At 40.6% G+C, this 24,656-nt stretch overlaps 1 protein-coding gene across 1 annotated transcript in view; it reads right to left on the reverse strand.

The window, feature by feature from the left end:
* The window catches only part of MPPED1 (metallophosphoesterase domain containing 1), an 84,982-nt gene that overhangs the window by 57,003 nt on the left and 3,323 nt on the right, over positions 1–24,656 (reverse strand). The window contains exons 2-4 of the mRNA XM_035137988.2: positions 13,060–13,337; positions 11,463–11,734; positions 6,308–6,489 (exon numbers count right to left, since the gene is read on the reverse strand). Of these exons, the coding sequence (XP_034993879.1) occupies positions 6,308–6,489; positions 11,463–11,614 (334 nt within the window). The 5' untranslated portion in view covers positions 11,615–11,734; positions 13,060–13,337. The remainder of the gene's footprint in view (positions 1–6,307; positions 6,490–11,462; positions 11,735–13,059; positions 13,338–24,656) is intronic.

Consider the following 24,656-nt stretch of genomic DNA (forward strand, 5'->3'; position numbering starts at 1 on the left):
TGGATTTGGAATTGTTTTTTAAATATTTTTTACATATGGAATTATATTTAATTTTCTGTATATATGGAATTGTTTTTAACTGCTGATGTTTTTACTGTGAAATTACTTTGAGCTGTTATATGGGAAGCCATTTGTAAAAGGAATAAAATAAAATAAAGTTGGGCAACGCTTGGAAACTTCTGGAAGAACATACGGTAATAAGCAAACACAAAGAAGAGGGACACAACTATGAAAGAAGGACAGTTTGATAGGCATTAAAATATGAGAAAGTGGCAGTATATATTTGAATATGAGAGGAACCAAATCTAAGAAAGTAATAAAAAATGTTGTAAGGGGAAGGTTAAATAATACAATCTGGAATGCAGCAAGAATATGTGGGAAAGGGTGAAAGCTGTTGCCATATGGTGTCAATTATTCCTTCAAACAAATTAGCAAGATCACAGGCATAAAGAGAACAAGAGAAGGAGGGAGGAAGAGGCACATGGGGTAGTTTATTGAAAACAAGAAATTCTTTCAAGGACTCTGGGTAAGTTTTTATATGCTTAGTGTAAATCAATTGTATACTAATTAAAACCCTGAGAACTCTTTGTCTGATATTTAAAACCGTATCCCACTAAAACAGCATGCACTGCCCAAAGAGGATACTACAAACAAGAAGGAAACAGCACAAGCAGAGAGAAAAATTCTCTACTATAGAACCAGTATGAAGTAAATCAACATGTCGCAAATGGCATTCCAGCTAAAACCACAGAATTCATATATTGTACCACATACAACTTTTAGAGTATTTGAAGGAAAAGCACTCTATGAGTTCCTGCCAGGAACAGGAGAATCAAATGAGTAACTGCGAAGCTAACTTTAGGACCAAACAAGAAAGCTGGGGAACTGTTCTAATATAAGAGGTGTGCTCTTTCTGTATTCTTAATTATTAATTTATTATTATTATTATTATTATATTATTATTATTATTATTATTATTTGTACCCCATCCATCTGACTGGGTTGCCCCAGCCACTCTGGGTGGCTTCCAGCAAATATAAAAACATAGTAAAACATTAAACCTTAAAAAGCTTCCCTATACCTGCCTTCAGATGTTTCCTAAATGTTATATAATTACTCATCTCCTTAACATCTGAACTTGGCTAAGAGCTCTGAGTAGATGAATGGCCTTCCATAGAGTCCTTTTGGTTCACAGTTCCTGTACTGCAATGGAATTAAAGCCACACCTTGGGTAGCACATACTTCTAGAGGTGCTTCTTCATAACAATTAGATTGGAAAATGGCCATTATGATACTAATTTCACTCACCATCCATGATCTTTTAAGCAGTTGAGGCTGTCTTCCCATTAACCTGGATCAGTGGAAATGATTTTCCATCTGATTCCAATTACCAGTAACCACCCCAAAGGACTGGAATTGGGGGAGGGAATGGGGAGGAGAACAAAAATGGGGTTGGGCTATGATAACACATGTTCCCCCAATCCTAATTTCTCGCTTACATTAAACTCTGAGTTTGATTAGATGGTTACATGGGTGGCTCTGCTTATCCTCCTGTCTACTTACTTACTTATTTCCCCCAGCATTTTCCCTGACAAGGACTCAGTGGCTTACATGGGGGCAGTCCTCAGTTTGCCCAAAGAGGACTCCTTTATTTCTTTAACAAACTAGTATTTTTCTGCTTCCCTCTATTGGAAAATAATATATATAATAAGAATAATATTGGAGAAAACTGGATATTGAAATCTGCTTAACCTAAATCATATATCCCAGTTTTACAGCGGCCCTTTAAAGTACGCTTCACGCAGAGTATACGCAGTCAGAAGTTGACCTGGCTAAGAAAACACCACCAAGAACGTAGGGTATTATTTCCCTTATATGAAACCCCTTACTAGCTGCACACTTGTAAAAGTATGCAGATGAAAATACAAACGGTTGGGTTTCTTTAACTGAAAAACAAACTGAATCTAAAGAGACTTTAAACTAAAGATAAATGCTTTCTCTCTTAGCAATGTTATCTACCCACTTTCCAAACCTCCAACAAAACTCCCACCAAACTACCCAAGAATTAACAGCAAACTAGCATTATAACTAAGCAACTCTCATACTAAGATTCAACTGAGGAATCTCTTAAACTGAGAACAACTGAGAGAGTGATCTACTTAGAGATGAATCAAACTGAAAGATCTAACTAAGAGATACAGAAGGCTTTCTGGCAGAGCCTTATATACAAGAAGCAGAGCCCACGCCTGTGAGCAATTAACAGAAATCACGTGCACCTGTTTCTCTTAAACAGACAGTATTTACATTAGACCGGCTCTAAAGTAACTTGACTATTCAAAAAATCCAACACCCTCATCTGTGAGCCACTTTGTTTTATTGCCCTATTCTGCACAGTCCCACCATACTATATTATTTATGTTAAAAAAAATATATAATACCGTCTCATGTAGAAGGTGGTGTAGAATGATTAAACTAAAACATAAAACACTAGAAGACCAGTACAAAGTAACTCTGAAAACGACTGGCTGGTAAAGAAAAATTAAACAGCTGCATAAACCTGTCAGCCTAAAAAGGATCTTCAAGAGACACCTGAAAGTCCATAGCAAGGATGCCTGCCAAATCTCTGTTAGAAGAGATGGGACTAGTGACTCTAAATACTGTACTATGGGGGAAGAGTACTGTATGTGTGTGTGTTTAAAATTAAACATTTTTGCTTGAATGGCTAGCTGATACAACTTTCAGGAAAAGAATACTAGAAAACATAATTGTCCTGGTCAGCTCATAGAACTGTCTTGCACAGGACTGGATTAAATAGCCACAGAACAAAGGATCCGTGGCTGGAAACTGAACATCTATAGGCTGAATTTTGATAGGGAGCAAGGAAATGGCCAAAGCCTTGTTCTCAATCAGGCGTCCTCAAACTCGGCCCTCCAGATGTTTTGGCCTACAACTCCCATGATCCCTAGCTAGCAGGACCAGTGGTCAGGGATGATGGGAACTGTAGTCTCAAAATATCTGGAGGCCTGAGTTTGAGGAAGCCTGCTCTCAATGGTTGTGCAACCCCACCCTGGAGATGTGATGAGGGGCCTAGCCACCCTCCCAGACAGAGAGTGGGACAAACTCCCTCCACTCTCAATAAGTGGTGAAACAGCATTTTGTGCTAGAGAATGGGGGAAATCAAAGGTGTCCTTTTTACTTTCCTTCCTCCTAAAACAGCCCATATAGCACACCCACCCCCTCACTCCAGAGTACTCACTAAGCAAATCACTCTTCCCCTCCATCAATCAGTGTTAGAAACTCAGATGTATAAGCTGGGTGCCAAATGGCAACTTAAACCAAGGATACAGTCACCAAAACGGAATATCTAGTTCCCCTTTGGGGGCAAGATGGCTCATAAGATTTATTTTTCAAATAATGGACTGACTGTGATTGATTAAACATCTGGCTATTTCAAATGACAACCTTGAGCCAAGTTAAGAGCTTTGAGAACGTTAACTAGAAAAGTCACTTGATCCAGGGACAGTCCAAATATATATTGGCCAATTCTGACCTCTTTTTCTTAATGGTGACTGCTCCTGCTCAGGCTGCACAGAAAAAGCATTTTGGTTCCAGAAATTTATTCCCTATTGTGCAGATAAAATATAACTGATAGAATTCTACAGGATGAAGTATTAGTGTCTGAAAACAGCCCAGATCCAATGATCCCGAGCCATGCACCTCCAGATAGTGGAGAGGTCAGGCATTATCCTGGCACCCAGGCATCTTCACTTGGTCGCAAGTACAGTAGTCAAAAGCCAGGTGCAAAATGTGTCTGGCTAATTCCAAACCTCCATTTCTTCCCTTCCTCAACTGACACGCTAACATTTTGTATCTCAACTTCTCTCAACCACACACTAAAGTGAATGACACATAGGTTGCCAAACTTCTGGTTCTTTTATATCTTTATTCACCCCTAGACAAAAGTCAAAGGTGCCCACAGAAAACAATTGGGGGGGGGTCAGAATTTCAGTGTAGCTGTGACTCCTCAACAACAGGGAACAGCAAATGTAAATGGTATCTTTGGTATTCATTCTGTACCTGGAAGTTCCTTCTTCAGGCAATGATATCTTACTCTGTTTTTCCCTACGCTCTCAACTCTGGAAGCTCTGAAGTGGTTATTGGGCACTTTGTTGAATTTAATAATTTTTTTCTTTTATATTTACTTATATTCCTTTACAAATGTATATACTCTAGCATTTCTAGAGGGATCCCTGAGTATGTAGAAACTCCTTCCTGATTTTGGTGTCTTCATTTTGTCTCAAACTAACAGGCACCCAACTACCCAGTTCACTACCAGAGGCAACAAGAAACACCTGTAACAAAATGTTGCAGTGTATTCTTGCATCCTAACGGGAGTATTCCTGTTCAGGGTTCCACACAGCCAATTCCATTCAAGCAGGCAAGTCTACTCTTCCCCTGACTTCCAGTTTTCTGTTTTTCTTTTTCAACTGTCCCAGCAGCTGAAAAGAAGGAGGGATTGTCTTTTGCCGGGTATGTTAGCCCATTCTGGTATTGTGTATGATAAGCCTACTGCTCAATAAATTTCAGAATTTCTTCACTACTTGAGTTTTGTGTTTGCTTTAGAGTGCCCTAATCAAGAACCCCTTTTGCCTTTGGCAAAACAGCACGTTCAATTTTCATTGCACTACTTTTGGGACTCTTACCCCCTTAGGATTTTAAGATTTTATTCTGCAATCTCCATACAGTATTCTACAATCTTCAGGGTTTTCCAGACATGCCAATATGTTTCTCATTGGCCCTATTTTAGATCCATTCCCTATTGGCACTCACCAACCGAATTAGCTGTTAAAGGAAGAACTGTATTAAGCCCCATGTGTGAAAATGCCCTCAATGTTTAAGATGCCTAATGCACAGGGACACAACATGATATGAAACAGAAAACTGACTTTAAATTCTACACATCGACACTGTTCAACACTGAAACAAGGGCTAAATTGTTGCCTCGCTAAAGCAGTTTAAAGGAGCAGGGCATAATCTCTGATCACATCCAAACTACCCGAATATTCCATCATAATCTAATGTGGATGCAGAAAGGATTTAAGACTCAAAATGCTTTCTACAGTCATACCTCGGGTTACGAACACCTCGGTTTGCGAACAGTTCGGGTTACGAACTACGCAACCCCGGAAGTGTTTTCGCCCCGCACGCGTGCGGTCTGCGCATGCGCAAAGCGCGAAAATCGCGAAAATCACGCTTTGCGCATGCGCAAAATGGCGCCGCGCGTCGCGTTCGGTTTACGAACTATTCGGGTTACGAACTGCGATCCGGAACGGATCGCGTTCGTAACCCAAGGTATTACTGTATATTGTTTGACCTGCTGCACCTAATTCCATCTGCTGCAAAGCTTTCCATCATTAAAGCTGGTCACTAATATATATTCGCATATATACAATTCACACATCATTATACCAGTTAGGCTAGCCTTCTAATGACAAGAGGCTCAACAGTGCTAAAAATATATACCAATCATCATTTTCTTGCTTTGCTTAAAATAAGTCTTAACTCATACCACTGCTTCAATCAATTCAAGACATATGAAATCTATTGTGTTCATTCATACCAAATAGAATTTTTTCATCCTACATGCTTGCTTTAGGACCATTCATTTTAAAGAGGTCTAAAAATATTCATTGCCATTTTTCCTATTCTTTTGAGAGATAGTTCAGGAAAATATCAAAGTGGAAATCCATGATTCATGGGAATAGTGAGGCAGCCACTTAGTGATGCAAAACTAAAGCTTATACTTTAAAAGCCTACTCCAAACAATATAGGAGTGCATGTAGATTAGTGCTTGCTTGCTTGCCCAATGGAAGAGAATTTCAGTGAACAGTGCCAACAGTTTCTACAAAAGGCATCTGCATCTCTAGCCAAGGCAGCAACTACATGCTCGTCTTTTGCTTTGTTTGGATTTCAGGACTGCAGTGCAGCTGAGCCACAAACAGAAAAATTATCAGCCTCTGGGGCAAATAAATGTTTACCATATTTGCAAGAGTTGTTATGCAAATCATCAAAGGTTCAACTGTTAAATTGCAGCAAAGTTTAAAAATTCAGGAAGCAAAAAATCATGATTTCAAACTGCTGCTTCATACAGCTGAAGCACGCAGGAATCTGATTTTGTCATTGTGCTGATGACTTACTTCAACACCAAGACAAAATTAATATTCATAATTCTCAGAAGCAGAGGTATGGTTTTATTCACTGGTTAAATGAAACTAGCTTTAGAAATTATTTGTAACGCTATACTCACCTAACCACTCATTGAATTTTTTAACTTCACTAGGCAGTCCCAGTTCAGTAAAATCACCAGCATGTATTAAAACATCACCATATGGCATTTGGATGGGATCTGTTCTGGAGTGAGTATCGGATACACAGACAAAACGTGTGTATCCTGGAGGCTTAGGAGCATCATGTGGAACAGGATCCACCCTATGTAAAAAATATTGAGGAATTATTACAAAATGTAATCATATGACTGTGTTTTTCACACATGTAGTTTGCAAATCCAATACACTCTCACCATGTATGACACAGCAATTCAGAATAGTCAAGCAGACAAGCAGTACATTTTTAAACTCAGAGTTTTCATAACTGTTGGTCAAAATGTAAGTGTAAAAATAAATCAGAAATGTTTATTACTTTATAGCTATTTTTTTCCTTATTGCAAATGAATAAATACCTCTTCTTGTTGAAGTTCAGTTAACATACCATTTAGAGAAAACCTTTAAATATATTTTTCAAATACATTTTTTTTCAACTTTTCACAATAGTTAAATTGATAACTGGCTTATGCGTAGTGATGTTAATTCGCAGAGAAAACAGTTTACATGATCTGGATTGCAGATCTACAGATATTTTGAGTGTGTGCTGCAATCCTAATCCCACTCACCTATAAGTAAACCTAATTTAATTTAAGTGGTCTTACTTCTGAGTAGACATGGTTAGGATTACAGACTAAATAACCAATTCTGTATTATTTACATTAACATAGATTATACATAACTGAAACGTCTGAAGAAGCTCAAGAAAAATAGCTGTTTAACAACAGGTGCAGAGATTAGGCCTGGGCGATGTAGCAAAACTTTGCCTGAAGCCGATTTAAAGATAAAATTGCGAGAGCGATTTCAGAATTTCCTATTGGGCAACGTTTCATGAATCCCCAGTGCCGCTCCCATTGACCATTGCACACTTCAATCAGGCCACTTGATGAGCCCCTGGTGCTTGGCCACACTCTCCCTCTGCAGCCCAGCTACCAGCCTCCGGAATGGGGCTTGCCTATCTGCTAGCCAGTTCTTTCCCTGGCCGCACAACCGCTAGCATGCTGTCGCCTCCTTCCGTTCCTCCTTGCACTGAGTGGAACGGTGGCTCCTGGTAGCTGCCGCTTGCACAGTGAGACTATCGTTGGGGCAGCTCTGTGGTGCCATGACATGCAGCGTGCCAGCTGATGTGCTCCACCCAGGGCAGCGCTGCCTGCCCGGCCTCACCAGGAAGAGGCAAAAGCTGTGCATCTCTGTGGCTGGCAACTGCCTTCTTCCTCTCCACCTCCTTCCCAACATCGTAATATACCACCATATCACGAAGCTGGCGATATATTACAATGTTGGAAAGCAGATATTGCCCAGTTCTAACAGAGATCATTTGAAACACAAAGAAAAACAGGGTAATATAATGTATTTTAATGTGTGTTGGAAGCTGCCCAGAGTGGCAGGGGGTATAAATAATTTATTATTATTAATTATTATTATTATTATTATTATTGTTATTATTATTAACTGAGTTGTGTCTACCAGCAGCTGATGAGGCAGTTTGCTGTTGGAAATCTTGCTTGCACTGCCACTGCAATATACGGTAATCTAGGGGCAGGTCACATCCTTACTGATAATTGTCAGGAGACAGCAGTGGAGAGTAGGGCTCAGTCAACAGCCTGGAAGCTTATTGTTGGCCCTTGCTGAAGTCAGCAACGTGCACCTGTGCCAGAGGACAGCGAGATGTCGGCAGCGACATACCTGAACAATTCTGACAGAGCCACCAGCACTATCCACTGCCAGCTCCCAATGGCTACTGGAAATGCATGCTTTCCTTCTTCTCTCAATTGCCCTATAGCAGTGCTTCACTAGCCATTTTTTGTTAAGTTTCTTATGTACATGTTGCAATACATTATAAATGCTTAATGCTAAAATATCTTACATTGTGTACCTTTGCGTAGAGTATTAAGCCCCAAAGTTTCACAGTGCAACTGGGTGGTAACTACTTCATAGAAGTTAGATAATCATAAATCAGTCTAGGGCAGTCTATTTCCTAGATATTTTCATGATGCATAACATAGTCCAAAAAGTGGTTCCAGGAGTCAGCATTTTAAAGGGAACAACAAAAAATGTAATAAAATGAAAAAGCCAGCCAGAACAAAAAGAAGAACCAGGCTTGATCCCAGATAGGGTGGCAAAAAATATCAATACAGATATAGCAAGTGTGGCAGAACTAGGTACTGGTAGCTTCAGATTTCCTCAGTCCAAATTTTCTCTCTAGGGTATTTTTAATCAGCAAAAGGAAACACTGTGCACAGTAATTTGCCTGCAATGTCCCAGTCCCAGTTCAGGCTACCATTAAGATATTTCAGATTAAACTTAGTATTTATAAAGCACTTCACATAAATTATGAGCACCTTATTTATTATTGTACACAATAAATGAATAATAAATTACCAACTCAAAAAACCCTTACAGAACAGGTAAGGTAGATGGGCCAAATATTCTCTGAAGATCTTTGAGGCAATTTCAGAGGTGAAACTGTAGCTGAAAGTGCTCTCCCTTTGTCCTACTTTCCCACAAAAATTACTCGTGTATTGTGGGGGTGCTGGCAGGGCCCAAGTGCAATAAATCAGTTGACTTTAAATGATGCTTAATCCTTCTCTGACTGTTTTGAATGTTCTCTGTTCTCTGAATGAACAGGCTTGACAGCCATATGTCAAAAATGCTTTGATGGTGTTTCCTGCTTGGCAGGGGGTTGGACTGGATGGCCCTTGTGGTCTCTTCCAACTCTATGATTCTATGAATGTTCTGAATGGCAAATTGCCAGCTCTATGATATGGTGAGAATAAAACATTGCTTCCCCCATCCCATTTAATCCCCACAACAACCCTGTGAGGTAGGTTAGGCTGAGAGGCAGTTGATTTGAACGCTGGTGTACACTTGTGAAGAAATCCATGACCTGGAGTATGCGAAGCAGATTGAGAGTAAATGGGTAAAAATGATAGAAGAAACAACAGTGACCTTACTGCTATAGACCACCAAGCCAGACTGAAGATCTGGATGATGTCTTACTAGAGCAGACGACCAAACATTCAAAAAGGAGAGATAAAGTAGTCATGGGAGACTTCAATTACCCCAATGATCATGTCCTCCAGGGTTTCATGATACAGAGGCAAGAGACAAGCACTCTGGACTTTAAGAAGGCCAATTTCAAAAAGCTTAAGGAGCTACTGGATGAAATCCCATGGTCAGAAATACTCAAAGAGAAGGGAATCCAAAATGGATGGGAGTCTCTAAAAGCAGAAATAATGAAGACCCAAATGCAAACAATTCCAACAAGAACCAGTGTGGCTGCATAAGAAGCTTACCAATGAGCTGAGAGTTAAGAAGGGCATATATAAAAAAATGAAAGAAAGGGGAAATCACAAAGGAGTAGCCAACAGTTGCAGGGGGGAGGTCAGGCAGGCTAAAGCTCAGAATGAGCTCAGGCTTGCAAGAAAGGTTAAAAATAAATTTTAAAAAGGTTTATTTGGCTATGTCCAAAGCATGAGGAAAAATAGGTAAGTGGTAGATCCTCCTCATTCATTTATTTCCCATCCATCTGGCTGGGTTTCCCCAGCCACTCAGGGCGGCTTACAGCATATATTTAAACATTTTTTAAAAAAATCAAACATTAAATAAATAAACCAATAAATCAACAGTAATAATAATAATAATAAACAGTTTACAGTTATACCCAAATTAAAATAACACCAACCCCAACTAAACAATTAACCAACACTAATCCAACAAAACCTAAACAGGGAGAAGATGGAACTACTCAACACCTACTTTGCCTCTGTCTTCACCCAAAAGGAAAGTGATAACAGAATAAATGATGTAAGGAGGGAGCTGCAGCCCAAGATAGGAAAAGAGGTAGTAAAGGAACACCTAGCTACTTTAAAAAAAAATTGAATCTCCAGGGCCTGATGAGCTGCATCCAAGGGGCTTGTAGATGTAATCTCAGAGCCTTTGTCTATGATATATAGGAAAAAAATTGGGGGGGGGAATTGTCCAGTAGCACCTTAGAAACCAACTAAATTTGTTCTTGGTATGAACTTTCATGTGCATGCACAAAACCAAGAACAAACTTAGTTGGTCTTTAAGGTGCTACTGGACAATTTTTAATTTTATATATATTTCTACTTCATCAGACCAACACGGCTACCTACCTAAATCTTTGTCTATGATGTTTGAGAATTCTTGCAGAGAACAAGTGAGGTCCCTGCAGACTGGAGGCAGGCAAATGTTGTCCCCATCTTCAGGGGGGGGGGGGCAAAAGACCCAGGTAATGGGCCAACTTATTCTGTTTGCATGTCAAATGTGCACAGTCCATAGTTTGGTTTTTGAAAAATATGTCCTATCGTTTTGAACTAATTAAGCCTATTACTACTCCTATCCTGGTCAAGTTACAGTTCACTAACCACAAGATAAAAAGGATACTGTACTACTTTTTATTCTTTACCAGAATATTTTACAATAATGTCAATACTTCATTTGACTGTTATGGCTAAACATTTTTTTGTTTTCCTTCTGGCTCTCAACTTTATTAGCACTGTTCATTTTGCAGTTATGATCTTCCATGTTACATTAAAAGTAAATCACCCTTCAGAGCAATTAACTTTACAGATGTTTTCACGGTACACAAAAAGTCAAAACAAACACATTAATCTAATTACACTTTAAGCACCCTGTGCCTTTCACATACTGTCATAATCAAAATAGGATTTGTCATATGGGTGTTCACACTATTTTATTAGTTGCCACCATTCTTTTGTCAGTGCAAATCTCTTGAATCTCCAGCCAAACAATGAGACTTGTTTTGTTCTTTAAAAGGCTTCATATTAAAATAACTGTTCATATAAGGGTGTGGGGTGGTTACTGATTAAGGGTATAATACAGTACTAAGCTCCTGCAAATGCCTATTGCCATTTTATTAAATATCAAGGTAAAACAACAGAGTGTTCCCCCTTGCATCTGTTAATAAGAATACACGTTTCCCCAAAACACTATTCCCTTGATTCCTGCTTTTGACTGGCCCATCAAATACCACATTGACATAGCAATAACCATTCAGAAGTCTGTGTATAGCAATAACAGAACTAGAATACTTACATTTGCACATGTGGGGGCTGGAAACGTCCCTGGTTAATGTTGTAGAACGTGAATGCCTGTGTCGGGTTTGAGCTGTATTCGTCAACTTCAATTATTAGTCTACTGTGCTGATGCCTTCTAGCTGTCATAATGTGCGACTGGGCAAAAGCCATGCTTGCTCTGTGTGAGGATGGTGATGCTTTTTCAGGGGGTCATCACTATCTTCCTATACTGGCTAAAAATATCCATGTTCGTTCCGTACCTCATCATGCACAACTTTCCCTTCTGAAAACCTAGAAGCAGATTGGGGGAAAATGAAGTTGGCATAAGTGTTTGACAGTTAATCTGCCTGAAATACACTTTATTTAATGTCAGAAGGAGATTTAGGAGAGGAAGATAAATGCTAACAACTTGAACATCTCATTACAAATCTCTCCAACTCAGCAACTTGATGATTTGATGTGTGTGCTGTGTGTGTGTGTGTGTGTGTGTATGTTTTAGTGAGTAAGGAGGAAAACAAACTTATCAAAGAACACATGGCACAACAGGTTCCAATGGTAAGGACTTTGAATCTCAAATCTACTAAACAATGCAATAATGCTTAGAAATTGCATTTCAGTTTTAATGTTTTGCCAACACAATTATTTAATTTTAATCCCCCCCCCTAGTCTAAGCGTATTAGTGAAGGTTTATATTATTGCTGCAACCTACTGCATGCCTGTGTGTGAAGAGATTACAACAAAGTGTGTGTGTTCCAAAGAAATCAGAATAAGGTCTGTTTTCTCCTATGGCACTCGTAAAACCATGAATTACCCAGAGGAATGCTGTAACAGTTATAACTGAACATGCTTTGTTGAATCCAGAAAATGGGTGTCACGAACGTACATTCCTTTAATGATTTTTTCCCCACATAAATATTTTTTATGAATACTGGATCTACCAAACCTAAATTGTGGCTCCTACGTCTTTAAAAAAATACCATAAATAGCACAATAATGACTATGCAAGGTTTGTGCTTTTTTGTGCGCTTTTCTATATATTGGCTCAAGACTCCACCAAAATAATCCATTTTCAAAACCTGCAGCCTATTATTTTGCATTGATCATCCACTTCCAGTGTATTTAAAAGTATGCTATTACATAGCCTGAGATCTGCAGGTCATGGTGGAGCATACACACAATTCTGTAAATGTAAACGAACATGTCAATGGAAATATTGCTGTTTTCGCACTTTCCCTTTTGCCAGGTTTCCCTTTGTAAAATCAAACTATGTGTAAATTTGGTAGGTTTTTTTTTTTTAAAAAAAAAGTTTAACGGCTTGTGGGGCGATTGCAGAAAACCCTGGAAAAATTATAGGCATGAGCACTAGGTCATGTGCAGCTTCCCCCTTGGATTCTAACCATATCATTGGCATCACTTTGTGTATCAGAATTTTTTCACCTCCCAATCTAACATATTTTAAAAATAATTTCATCACCCCAGTCTCAATGAGTTGAGAGCCAGTGTGGTGTAGTGGTTAAGAGCGGTGGACTCATAATCTGGGGAACCGGGTTCATGTCTCCGCTCCTCCACATGCAGCTGCTGGTCACACTTCTTTGAAGTTTCTCAGCCCCACTCACCTCACAGAGTGTTTGTTGTGGAAGAGGAAGGGAAAGGAGAATGTTAGCTGCTTTGAGACTCCTTTGGGTAGTGATAAAACGGGATATCAAATCCAAACTCCTCCTCCTCTTCTTCTTCTTCTTCTTCTTCTTCTTCTTCTTCTTCTTCTTCTTCTTCTTCTTCTTCTTCTTCTTCAATATCTCATACTTTTCTCTGCAAGCACCAACAGTGGAAACTTACAGTTTCAAACCACAAATGTTTTCACCATCGCATCTTCACATTGTTAGTACCGCAACTCCTGAAAAGCACAAAGAATTAACAGAATTATTATCACTGGAATGATCAGTGATGGTTATGCCCCTCCAAAATGGGGTTATGCCCCTACGGGGGTGTGTGTGTGTGATTGACAACCTGATTTGAAGGGAAATCACATATTCTATTTGAAAGAAGAAAAACACCAAAAACTGTGTGAAAAATTGCTCATTTTTTATTTGGCCTCAGTTGTAATAAACTGGGAATGGGCAATTTGCTAGCTATATTGAAAACATTATTATATAAGTCCAGAAGGCCACATTTAGTTTGTGTTTGGAGATGATTATTACTTAAATTATGATCCATGTTTGCTCATAAAATATATACAGTATGCAGTAAAAGCAAAATACATGCTTCATCCTAAGTGCAATATTTTACTGTTTATAAAATAAGTGTATCAGTCCAATAACATTTTATTTTCTGCATAAAAAGGGAAATCCTATAACACAGAAATAGAAACATAGTCTTCAGAAGAAAACTCAAAAAGGATTTACAGAGGTACCTCGGTTTATGAACACAATTGGTTCCGGAAGTCTGTTCATAACCTGAAGCGTTCATAAACTGAAGCGAACTTTCCCATTGAAAGTAATGGAAAGTGGATTAATCTGTTCCAGACGGTCCGCGGAGTACTTAAACCGAAGCGTTCATAAACTGAAGCGAACTTTCCCATTGAAAGTAATGGAAAGTGGATTAATCCGTTCCAGACAGGTCCACGGAGTACTCAACCTGAAGCGTACTTAACCCGAAGCATGGCTGTAATTGGTTCTGGAAGTCTGTTCATAAACTGAAGCGTTCATAAACTGAAGCGAACTTTCCCATTGAAAGTAATGGAAAGTGAATTAATCCGTTCCAGATGGGTCCGCGGCGTTCGTAAACCGAAAATTCGTAAACATTGCATATCTTGGGTTTATTTAGCCGATCACATTTTTTAAAGACATTTTGAGTTGTTATAGAATGACAATGTGAATGTTACCTTATTATAGTAGAAAATAGAACCAATGTGATTATTGTTATATATTTTGTCATTTCTAACCCTTCAGCACACTAATGTATAAAGGTGGTACACAAATTAAAAGTGAAATGAAATGAAATCATGCAATTTATAAACAGAAGCACAGGCAACCATTCTACTTCTGAGAACAATTCAAAATGCTGATTTTGACATTTAAAAAAGGTTTTATGTGTTAGTACCAGCGTGTATATGCTGGTTCCTTAAAGTGTGAGTCAGCAAACTTGTGAAAGTTGAGTCAGAGAGTGGCTCAGCACAATCTAAAGTATAAATACCCTTGTGTTTGTAGCGAGTTTGCACTAGGCTCCTGCCTCTTGGCTTGAATGCTGGTGTGTTGAATGGGCACTCTGCACATGCCCCAATATTCAGAAGGCGGCTCCAATTCAGCTCAATGTCTTTTTTCCCCATCTAAGTGAGAACCCAGGCAGGAAAAGGCTTTGGAGGGAGGCGTTTTTGCTCCGGAAGACCCCTCCCCAACTCCCCAAATGCCCCTACACTCCGGGAATCTAGTCTGTTTCATTTTAAGCCACAGAGAGGGACAAGCTGCAGGATCAGATCTCTCTGCATCTTTTTCAAAGCAGGACCCCAAGAGGAAATGCCCACGACACACCTCAGTGACACTTGAGGTTCCCAAATGAAACTGGCAAGGAAAGGTGAGGCAGCAATGCAAACAAATTGGGCCAGGACCTAAGAGGTTTGGAGGCAGAGCAGACCCTCCCCATTGTGTGCAGTGTTGCCGAGCAGCTGGTAAATCTGTGCAAATGGGAGCCTGAAGTAGTTGCTGCGTCTCTCTTTCCCTGGCCAGGAGATGGAAGGAGCAATGAATGAAAAGGTGGGGAAAGATTTGGTGTGGTTTTTTTACAAGGAGGGGGAGGGAAGGCTTGCATCTGGGAATTTGGGACTCTGCATGACAAAGTGAGAGGCCATGATGGCTTAAGGATTTTCGTGAATGTCCTACCTAGCATTTTTGCGGCAATTGAAAACTATGAAGATGGAGGTTTTGGTATTAAGCACAGCACAATCAGCACTTAGCACTTTTGAGGAAAATTCCCATGAAATGGGGTTAACAACCCCAGGTTGTGGTACTTTCTGATCCAAAAATACAATCATAATTTGATTTGTTAATGTTTTTAAGATATGCAAAATGAAAAGGTTTGTAGATATTTACCTAATTCATAAGCAACTTAGTCAAGTGTCTAAAACTAGATGCAAGTTAAACGTCTTGCTGGATTGGAGAAGATTTGCCATATGTTATTCTGTTGTATCAAAAGACGATTGTAGTTTCTGCCCTCAGCTCAAGGAGAACATAGTTGTAAGAGCCCACATTTGTAGACAGCTTGCAAGTGGAGGGATCTGCAAACCAGTTGGTCTAAACCAGGGATCAGCAAACTTTTTTCAGCAGGGGCCATCCACTGTCCCTCAGACTATGTGGGGGGGCCAGACTATTTTTTTTGCGGGAGGGATGAACGAATTCCTAGGGCCCACAAATAACCCAGAGATGCATTTTAAATAAAAGCACACATTCTACTCATGTAAAAACATGCTGATTCCCAGAACGTCCGCAAGCCAGATTTAGAAGGTGATTGGGCCGGATCTGGCCCCCAGGCCTTAGTTTGCCTACCCATGAACTACTCTAAACTTTCCTCTCTGTCAAAGCACAATAGTAGGCTCACAGGGTTGTAGTCAAAGAAGTCATTCCATTCACACAAAGACTTCACACAAAGGCAATTGAACTGACCCTTCCTCTCCTTGCTCCATGCACACTCCAGATATGTTCTGAGTTTCCCCCCAACCCTCTAGATAACATTTGGAGGGCACACAGGGACATGGGGAGAGGAGAGTGTTGTGCCAGCAGAAGTCCTTGTACTAACAGGATCACTAGATACAACCCACACAGTCTGTCTTGTTTCAAGACTCTGCGCTCCTTTCCACAAATCATGAATACTGTTAAGTTTTGTTTGATATACAATTAATAATAAAAAGAATGAGCAAATCCCCTGTACATGGAACTCTGATGTGTGGAGGGATAAATGGATCACTGGATGCCTCAAGAGGCAAGGAAAACCTCAGGGCCATAGCCAGGAGTGTTAGAAACCAGTGTCAGGGAGGTATCACTCTGAGAGCTTCCACATCTTGTTTTCTGCACTAAAAGGACTAATAAAACTATCTGTGGCATGTAAACGAGCTAGATTTTAGCCTGGCATGACCTTTCAGAGGCAATACATTATTACTTTATGCACCTTAATAAAGAAATCTCATTCTATGAGATGAATAGGTGTTTATAGGCCTTTGGATTTCTGCTTTTTTTGCTGAAGAATATTTACTCTTCGCTCTAGCATATTCCATCATTGTTGACATGCCTACAAAAAGTAATTCCATCTTTTGCATTTTGCTATTTTTCAATCACATTTTAGTTGCTCTTTTTATTTACAGATAAGGCAATATTTCTCTGAACTCTTCCTTCTTGATTTCCATTTTTCTAACTCTTTGCTTCTGCTTTCATAATGTCTCTTTTCCCACTATCTACTGTTCCCTGTTCAACTTTTGCTATACCTATACAGTGTGTTTCACAAACCCCAAAGATACACCCCCATAGTGATTATCTCTTATAACTGCAATCTACTATTGAAACAAAAAACTGCTCACATACAGCATAATATTCATAATGAAGGTTGGAAAGACATAAAAATAACAAGAGAGAAGGTGGAATATAAGAGGTTAAAGTGTGGAGAAGACAAGTGCATTTTCATGTGAGATTTGCAAATCTATAACATGCTGATGATGCAAGGATAAATTGAATGTTAGGGGGAGGTAGGGATGAATTGATATCCAGTGGGAAAAGATGGTATAATCAGATGGGTCAAAGTAAAATTATTAATCATACGAGGGCTAAGCTACATATGCACCAGAGATGTCTTGAATGCACCTTTGTCTTTTTACATTTTCTTCATACAGAAATGCTGGAGGCCTAATCTAGTCAGTACTACAGAGGGAGCAGATTTACTACCATCCCTCCCTGAGGCTATTTGGAAATAACACACATATATGGTTTTCCTAGCAGTAGAGGCCTGTTGTCTTTGTCCATGGAGTTTTCTTGGCAGGGATACTGGAGTGGCTTGCCAGTTCCTTCTCCAGGTGCTCCCTGGAAGGACAGATCGTGAAGCTGAGGCTCCAATACTTTGGCCACCTCATGAGAAGAGAAGAATCCTTGGAAAAGACCCTGATGTTGGGAAAGATGGAGGGCACTAGGAGAAGGGGACGACAGAGGACAAGATGGTTGGACAGTGTTCTCGAAGCTACGAACATGAGTTTGACCAAACTGCGGGAGGCAGTGGAAGACAGGAGTGCCTGGCGTGCTATGGTCCATGGGGTCACGAAGAGTCGGACACGACTAAACGACTAAACAACAAAGCAGTAGAGGCAGATTTCCGGCAGCATGAATGGTTCACCAACACAGAGTGCAGGGGGCAAGGGGGCACCCCCTGGCTTCCTTTCCAAAGTCTAGTAAGTGCCGGGCTTTGGGAAGGAGGTGTGACAGGAACCTAGAGTCCCCCATCCCCGTCCCCGACTCCTTCCCAAACCTAGTTAGCACTTGCCCAACTTTGGGAAGGCAGCGGGGTGTCAATTTTTGGCCTCACGCAGAGGGCCATATTACCAAGGTCCGCCAGGCCAAAACAGGCTGACCTTGGACGTGGAAGGGTTAAATTTTCATTTCCCTTGTGCTGCAGTCCCTGTACATATTGGAACTCTCCAGACAATTTAAAAAGTGTGAGAGAGAGATGGAGGAGCATCTGAGATCTCATCTGCTTCTGAGTAAGATAGGCAGGTTTCTACCTTCTGAAGCCTGTTCACAATTCATCTGTGTGTGCTTCTCGGTGCTCTTCTATATGGCCTGTAAACTGAGCCTCATACAGATTTGCTTACATGAAGCTTACATGGTGAGCCACTTCCCACGAACCCTTCATTCATCCTACACTTTCCAGTGCATTTCCCTGTGACTTCCCTAACTGCAGAAAGTCTCATATCTATCTATATCAGGGGTCCCCAGACTTTCTGCGCGGCGGGCCGGTGCCCGCCGCGCCGACCGCGCAGTGGGCCGGAGGGCAGGGGAGTGCGCGCGCAGCGGGCCGGAGGGCGGGGGAGTGCGCGCCCGTGCGCATGCGCACACGCACACGGGCGGGAAAAAAATCGCCAAAAATCGCTTGTGCGCATGCGTATGGGCCTCCCCCGACCCGGAAGTGCACCAGAAATGACCTCTTCCGGGTCGGGAGAGGCCCATACGCATGCGCACAAAGGATTTTCGGCGATTTTTTAGATCGTCGCTGCGCCGCGCGCCGTGAGAGCGGGCGGCGGCAGCGGGCGGCGGGAGTCGTCGCGGGCCGGATTGGAAGGCCGATTGGGCCGCATCCGGCCCGGGGGCCGTAGTTTGGGGACCCCTGATCTATATCTATCTATCTATCTATCTATCTATCTATCTATCTATCTATATATGTTGATTTGCTCCACTAAGGTGCCCTTTAACCCACTTTGATTGTGCAAATCTAAATTTGCACAAACCTAAATTATTGATAAGCACCTGAGCCCCTCCAACAGTCTGGAGGCATCTTCATGCATGCAAGTTCCTGCACATGGGGGAAATAAATATTAAGAACCATCTTAACAGAAGCACTACCCCCTTTACCTCAGTTGTAATCCTCATTCTCTTGCTTGACAACAGAGAATACCTATGCAATAAAGCACTTTGCTAGAACTGCTGCTTGCAGAGTTCCAATTAGTTCCTCACTCAAACATAGGCACATCACTTCTTGTTTCTCAGCAGCAGTGACACTCCCAGGACACTCCTTTTCTTTAAAATGCACCTCTGGGTTATTTGTGGGGCCTGCCTGGTGTTTTTACATGAGTAGAATGTGTCCTTTTATTTAACATGCATCTCTGGGTTATTTGTGGGGCATAGGAATTCCTTCATTTCCACCCCCAGAATATAGTCAGGCCCCCCACAAGGTCTGAGAGACAGTGGACCGGCCTCCTGCTGAAAAAGTTTGCTGACCCCTGGACTTGTCTGTCCATTCCCAACAAGGGCTGGCAGACTGGCTGGCTGGGCTCCCTCACCCACTTGCTTCCTTACTCCGAGGATGCCTCAGCTCCTAGAAACTAGCACCCCCTGGCCAGCCCCAGAGGCACCATTCGCCTGGGGAGCTTGTAGCCAGGGCTGCTGCACCAAACAGCTGTAGAAGCCTTGGGGAGGCAGAGATGCAAGAGGGCATCAGGGGAGGGAGGGAAGGAAAGAGGGACAGAAGCCAGTGTTGCCCATGACCATTACTCAAGGCACCCTTCGTAACTTTCTGTAACTTTGCACCAATTTATAGAACTGACACCAATACTAGTATAAACTGACATTTAGGCATCTGCAGTCTGAAGTCAATGGTGTGCGTAAATACTGGCAGAACTGAGAACCCTGAAATAACAGTCTTAGTTGATTTTTTTCAAAAGTGTAATTTTAAGTTGAAACTGTGCCTAGCATGGAAATATGCACTTAGAAGCCAACTCATTAAAATTTGACTGCATTATACCAGTATATCTGTCATTACTGTCAATGGGAGTTAAACAAGCATCTTGAAAGGAGAACCAAGTCCTTTGGGACACTTTAAACTGCAATCTATAGTGATTTCTCACTTTCCCTCTCCACTCCCATAACTTTATTGAAGACAGCACAATTATGGATTGGTATTCAAAACCAAAGAAACTAAGGCTATTTCTAACCAGAAGTAAACTTGAAACATTTTTAAACCACTTTGGTTTTTGAGCAGTTTATTTATATAATGGTGTATTACAACTAAGTGCACTTCCAGATTTGTAAGACTAGTCACTAAAAGGCAAGAGGCTATTAGGCAGGAAATCGCCTGAGTGTCCTGCATCCATATTGCAAGAAGGAACAAGTCTGTGATTGCCTGGGTCAGTGCAGCCTGTTGCAGGACAGCTAAAATGATATTGCAGCAGTAACCAGTTCAACCACAAAGTAAAACGGAGGAAAGTGAGGAAAAATTCAGTGGGCTGGCAGAGAACTAGGCATTGTGAGTGCAGGGGACAGGACAGCAATTCAGAGAGGCCAAAGGACCACAAGACAAACACAAGTACCAAAGACAGATTTATATAGGTGTTTATATGCTAATGCTAGACGCCTCCAAGTGGGAGTGCTTTGTCTTGGAAGATGGCAGCATAATAGAAACCTGGTGGAATGGAAAGAACCAGTGGGGCGTTGTTATCTCTGGATATAAAGTCTACAGGAAGCAAAGAGAAGGGTGTGCCTAAGGTGGTGTTGCTCTGAACGTCACAGACAGCATTGAATACCGCTAGCTAGAAATCCCCAAAGTGACAGATACTTCTATAGAATCATTGTGGGTGGTGATACTGGGCCCCAAGAGTCCAGGGAGATCTTGAGATGAATAATGAAATCAATCATCAAAAGAGGACAAATTGTAGTAATGAGTGGCTGAAACTACCCGCACACAGACTGGCTGCATATGTGCTCCAGTCATAACAAGGAGGTGAAATTTCTAGAGACCTTAAATGACTGTAGTCTAGAACAGTTGGTGGTGGAACCAACAGAGGGACGGCAACCTTGGACCTAATTTTGAGAGGGACCCAGCACCTGATGTTAGATGTATGTGTTGTTGAGCCATTTGGGAGCAGTGACCATGGTGCTATTAAATCAAATATACATGTAAATGATCAATTGCTAAGAATATCCAACACAGTGCATTTGATTTCAAAAGAGGAAACTTCCCCCAAATGAAGAGGAAGTTGGTAAAAAGGAAGTTGAAAGGCAAAGTCAAGACGGTCAAAGCACTTCAAAATGTGAGTCGTTTAAAAACAGTATTAGAAACTCAACTGGAGTTTATACTGCAGATCAAGAAAGGTACCATGAGGGTCAAGAGGACACCAGTGTGGTTAACAAGCAGAGTCATAGAGTTGGAAGGGACCCAAGGGTCATCTAGCCCAACCCCCTGCAATGCAGGAATCACAGCTAAAGCATTCATGACAGATGGTCATCCAATCTCTGCTTAAAAACCTCCAAGGAAGGACAGTCAAAGAAGCTTTTAGCGGTAAGAAGGCTTTCTTCAAAAAAATGAAGGCTTGTCCAAAAAAAGAAAACAAGAACACAAACTTGGGATGGAGAGGTGCAATCAGATGGTAAGGAATGCTAAAATAGAATTTGAAGAACACATTGCTAAAAATGTTAAGTCTAACAACAGGAAGTTCTTTGAATATATTAATAGCAGGAAGTAGCAAGGAGGCAGTTGGACCCTTGAATGATAAAGGAGTCAAAGAAGTGCTAAAGAATGATAGGGACTGAGAAGCTGAATGAATACTTTGCATCTGTCTTCATTACAGAATACAGTATATAGGGCAGATCCCTGTGCCTGAACTAACCTTTGCAGGAGGTGAGTTTGTAAAACTAAGGGAGATAAAGAGACGAGGTTCTAGGTCAGATAGACAAAATAAAAATGGAGAAATCACTGGGCCCAGATGGAATCCACCTGAGAGTACTCAAAAAAACTCATGTGAAAATGCTGATCTTCTAACAAAAATATGTAACTTGTCTCTCAGATCAGCATCCATACCCGAGGACTAGAAAGTAGCCAATGTAACATGTTTTTTAGAACATAGATCCAGCAGAGATCCTGCAAATTACAGGCTGGTTAGCTTAATGTCTGCCCCCAAGAAACTGGTGGAAAGTATTGTTAAAGATAATATAACTAAGCACAGGAGAACAACCTTACTGAAGCAGAGCCAGCATAGCTTCTGCAAAGGGAAGTTCTGTCTCATAAACCTGATACAAGTGTCAACAAATATACAGATAGAGGTGATCTGTCTTACATAATATACTTGGACTTTCGAAAAGCTTTGGACAAAGTACCCCACCAAAGACTCATGAGGAGGTTTAGCAGTCACTGAATAAGGATAGGTCCTCTTGTGGATCAGGAATTGGTTAAGAAATGCATAACCAAAAAAGAGGACAAACAAGGACACGTTACCAGAAACTCTGCAGATGCTGATTGAAATGTATAGGTGGAAATTCAGACACAACAACTAGAAACACATCTCATCATAGAAGAGAGGACAGTGATCAGGTTCCTTGTAAGTCTTCTCAGTCTACTGCCCAGGTATTGTTGAAGAGCCATCCAGTTGGTATTGGTGAGTCCCCTTTTCTATTGGAGTTGGGCAGACAGTCCTTCAAATAGAGGACGGTCCTGTATTAAAGAAGACACATGGACAGACATCCTGGTCCCTTTCCTTAAAGCTCTCTTCTCTTGCATGTTTCCTTACCATCCCATGCCTTAATTTTCTCTGTTAACATTTCTATGGCACCATCACTTGTCTCTAGGAGTAATTTAATGAAGAGTAGCCTCACCTCCCTGTCTTCTCACTTCTCATTTCTGATCCTTCATATGCTAATATCTCTCCTTATTTTTCATTATGAAGCATTCCCTTCCCCTACTTCTGTTTTGCTTTCTCCCCAGGAAATTCCATTTAAGTGCAGCATGTATGAACACCTGTGGACTGTACATAAATTGTCACCCACTCTTATCCAAGTCCTTGTCTAACATATATATAGGATAGGAACAATCTATCTTCATTTTATATCTGTAAAATGAGACGGGCTCCAAATCTAATTAAGTCCATAAATAAAGAATTGTAGACAAGAAGAATAACATTTTCTTGGTAAGTTCTTATAAATCAGACTAATTCCATGCAAAATGTAAGAGGAAAACAAAGGAACTGTTCATTTACAGGAAAATTAGGACTCACAGTGAAATACTAATTATATTTGTCAGTGTTCTGCATCAAAATGACACCTGACCATCTATTTTTTTAATGACTCCAAATCCAGATATTAAATGTTTTTCCATGATTTACTTTCTACAATGATCAAATTGTGATATAGTAAAAATGGTTTTCCTTTACTGTGCTAGACTTTTAAAATTTGTTACAACTCAAAATATAGCCCGATTTTAAGAACAATTCATTTGCTTGCTGCCGGTTAATTACCTAACGAATTTAACGAGATTTTTTTTTTTTAAGAAAACATTCACTCTTTAATTAGTTTCTAAAACTAATGGAGAAAAATGTTTCTTATGTTACATTAGTCATTTTATTTAAAAGCATTTATAAAGGGAAGTTTAAACAGAAAATGAATGATGCTGTTGCATTTATGCCTTGTGGTAAAATAAGAACTGATGCAGGTTCCAGAAATCTATTCGCAAATCTTTATTGAAAAAGCAACAAATAATCCTTTGACACCTGACAAGGTGGGCTGTAATAAAAAAAAGCTTAAGCCATTATTATTATTATTATTATTATTATTATTATTATTATTATAGCATTTCAAGTGCTAGAGGTCTCTTAGTTTTCAATCAATCAGAAAGAAACAGGTATATGTTATAACCTATAATTTAAAAAAATCTTCATGCTCTCCTTAATAATCAAACAATACCAATGAGTTAAGAGTGCAAATCATTTAGGTTGCAATTCTACACATTAGAGTTAGGGTACCTCCCTGACACACACAAAAAAAGGTTTGTAAGGCCTTTGGACAGGAGCTTTATAATTTATGAACTGTTACACTGTTTGTATTAGTTAAATGTGAAATAGTAGAATTTAAAATAGTAAAAATGCAGTAATTTCATCTGCTGTCTGGCTTGGTACTATCACTAGAAACTAAGTCAGTGATTTTTGTGACCAATTTGTTCCAATTCGTTTAAGGATTTTTGTTTAGAAAATTCAGAAGCTAGCTTGCAGCTTCTAAATGCCTTGTGACATGCAAGTCTCACATTTTTTCAGTCCCATAGTCCCCACACAAATAAATCCGAGAGCACTCCAATCCACGAATTCTGGATCCAAATCTGTTCCCCCTTGCTGTCTTTAGTCATTGACCCCTTATAACCTCCCCTTACCACACTTTTAAAGGTAAAGGTAAAGGGACCCCTGACCATTAGGTCCAGTCGTGACCGACTCTGGGGTTGCGCGCTCATCTCGCATTATTGGCCGAGGGAGCCGGCGTACAGTTTCCAGGTCATGTGGCCAGCATGACAAAGCCGCTTCTGGCAAACCAGAGCAGCACATGGAAACGCCGTTTACCTTCCCGCTGTAGCGCTTCCTATTTATCTACTTGCATTTTGACGTGCTTTCGAACTGCTAGGTTGGCAGGAGCTGGGACCAAGCAACGGGAGCTCACCCCGTCACAGGGATTCGAACCGCCAACCTTCTGATCAGCAAGCTCAGTGGTTTAACCAC

Source organism: Zootoca vivipara, chromosome 5 (assembly GCF_963506605.1).
Source record: "Zootoca vivipara chromosome 5, rZooViv1.1, whole genome shotgun sequence".
In the NCBI taxonomy this organism is placed as follows: domain Eukaryota; kingdom Metazoa; phylum Chordata; class Lepidosauria; order Squamata; family Lacertidae; genus Zootoca; species Zootoca vivipara.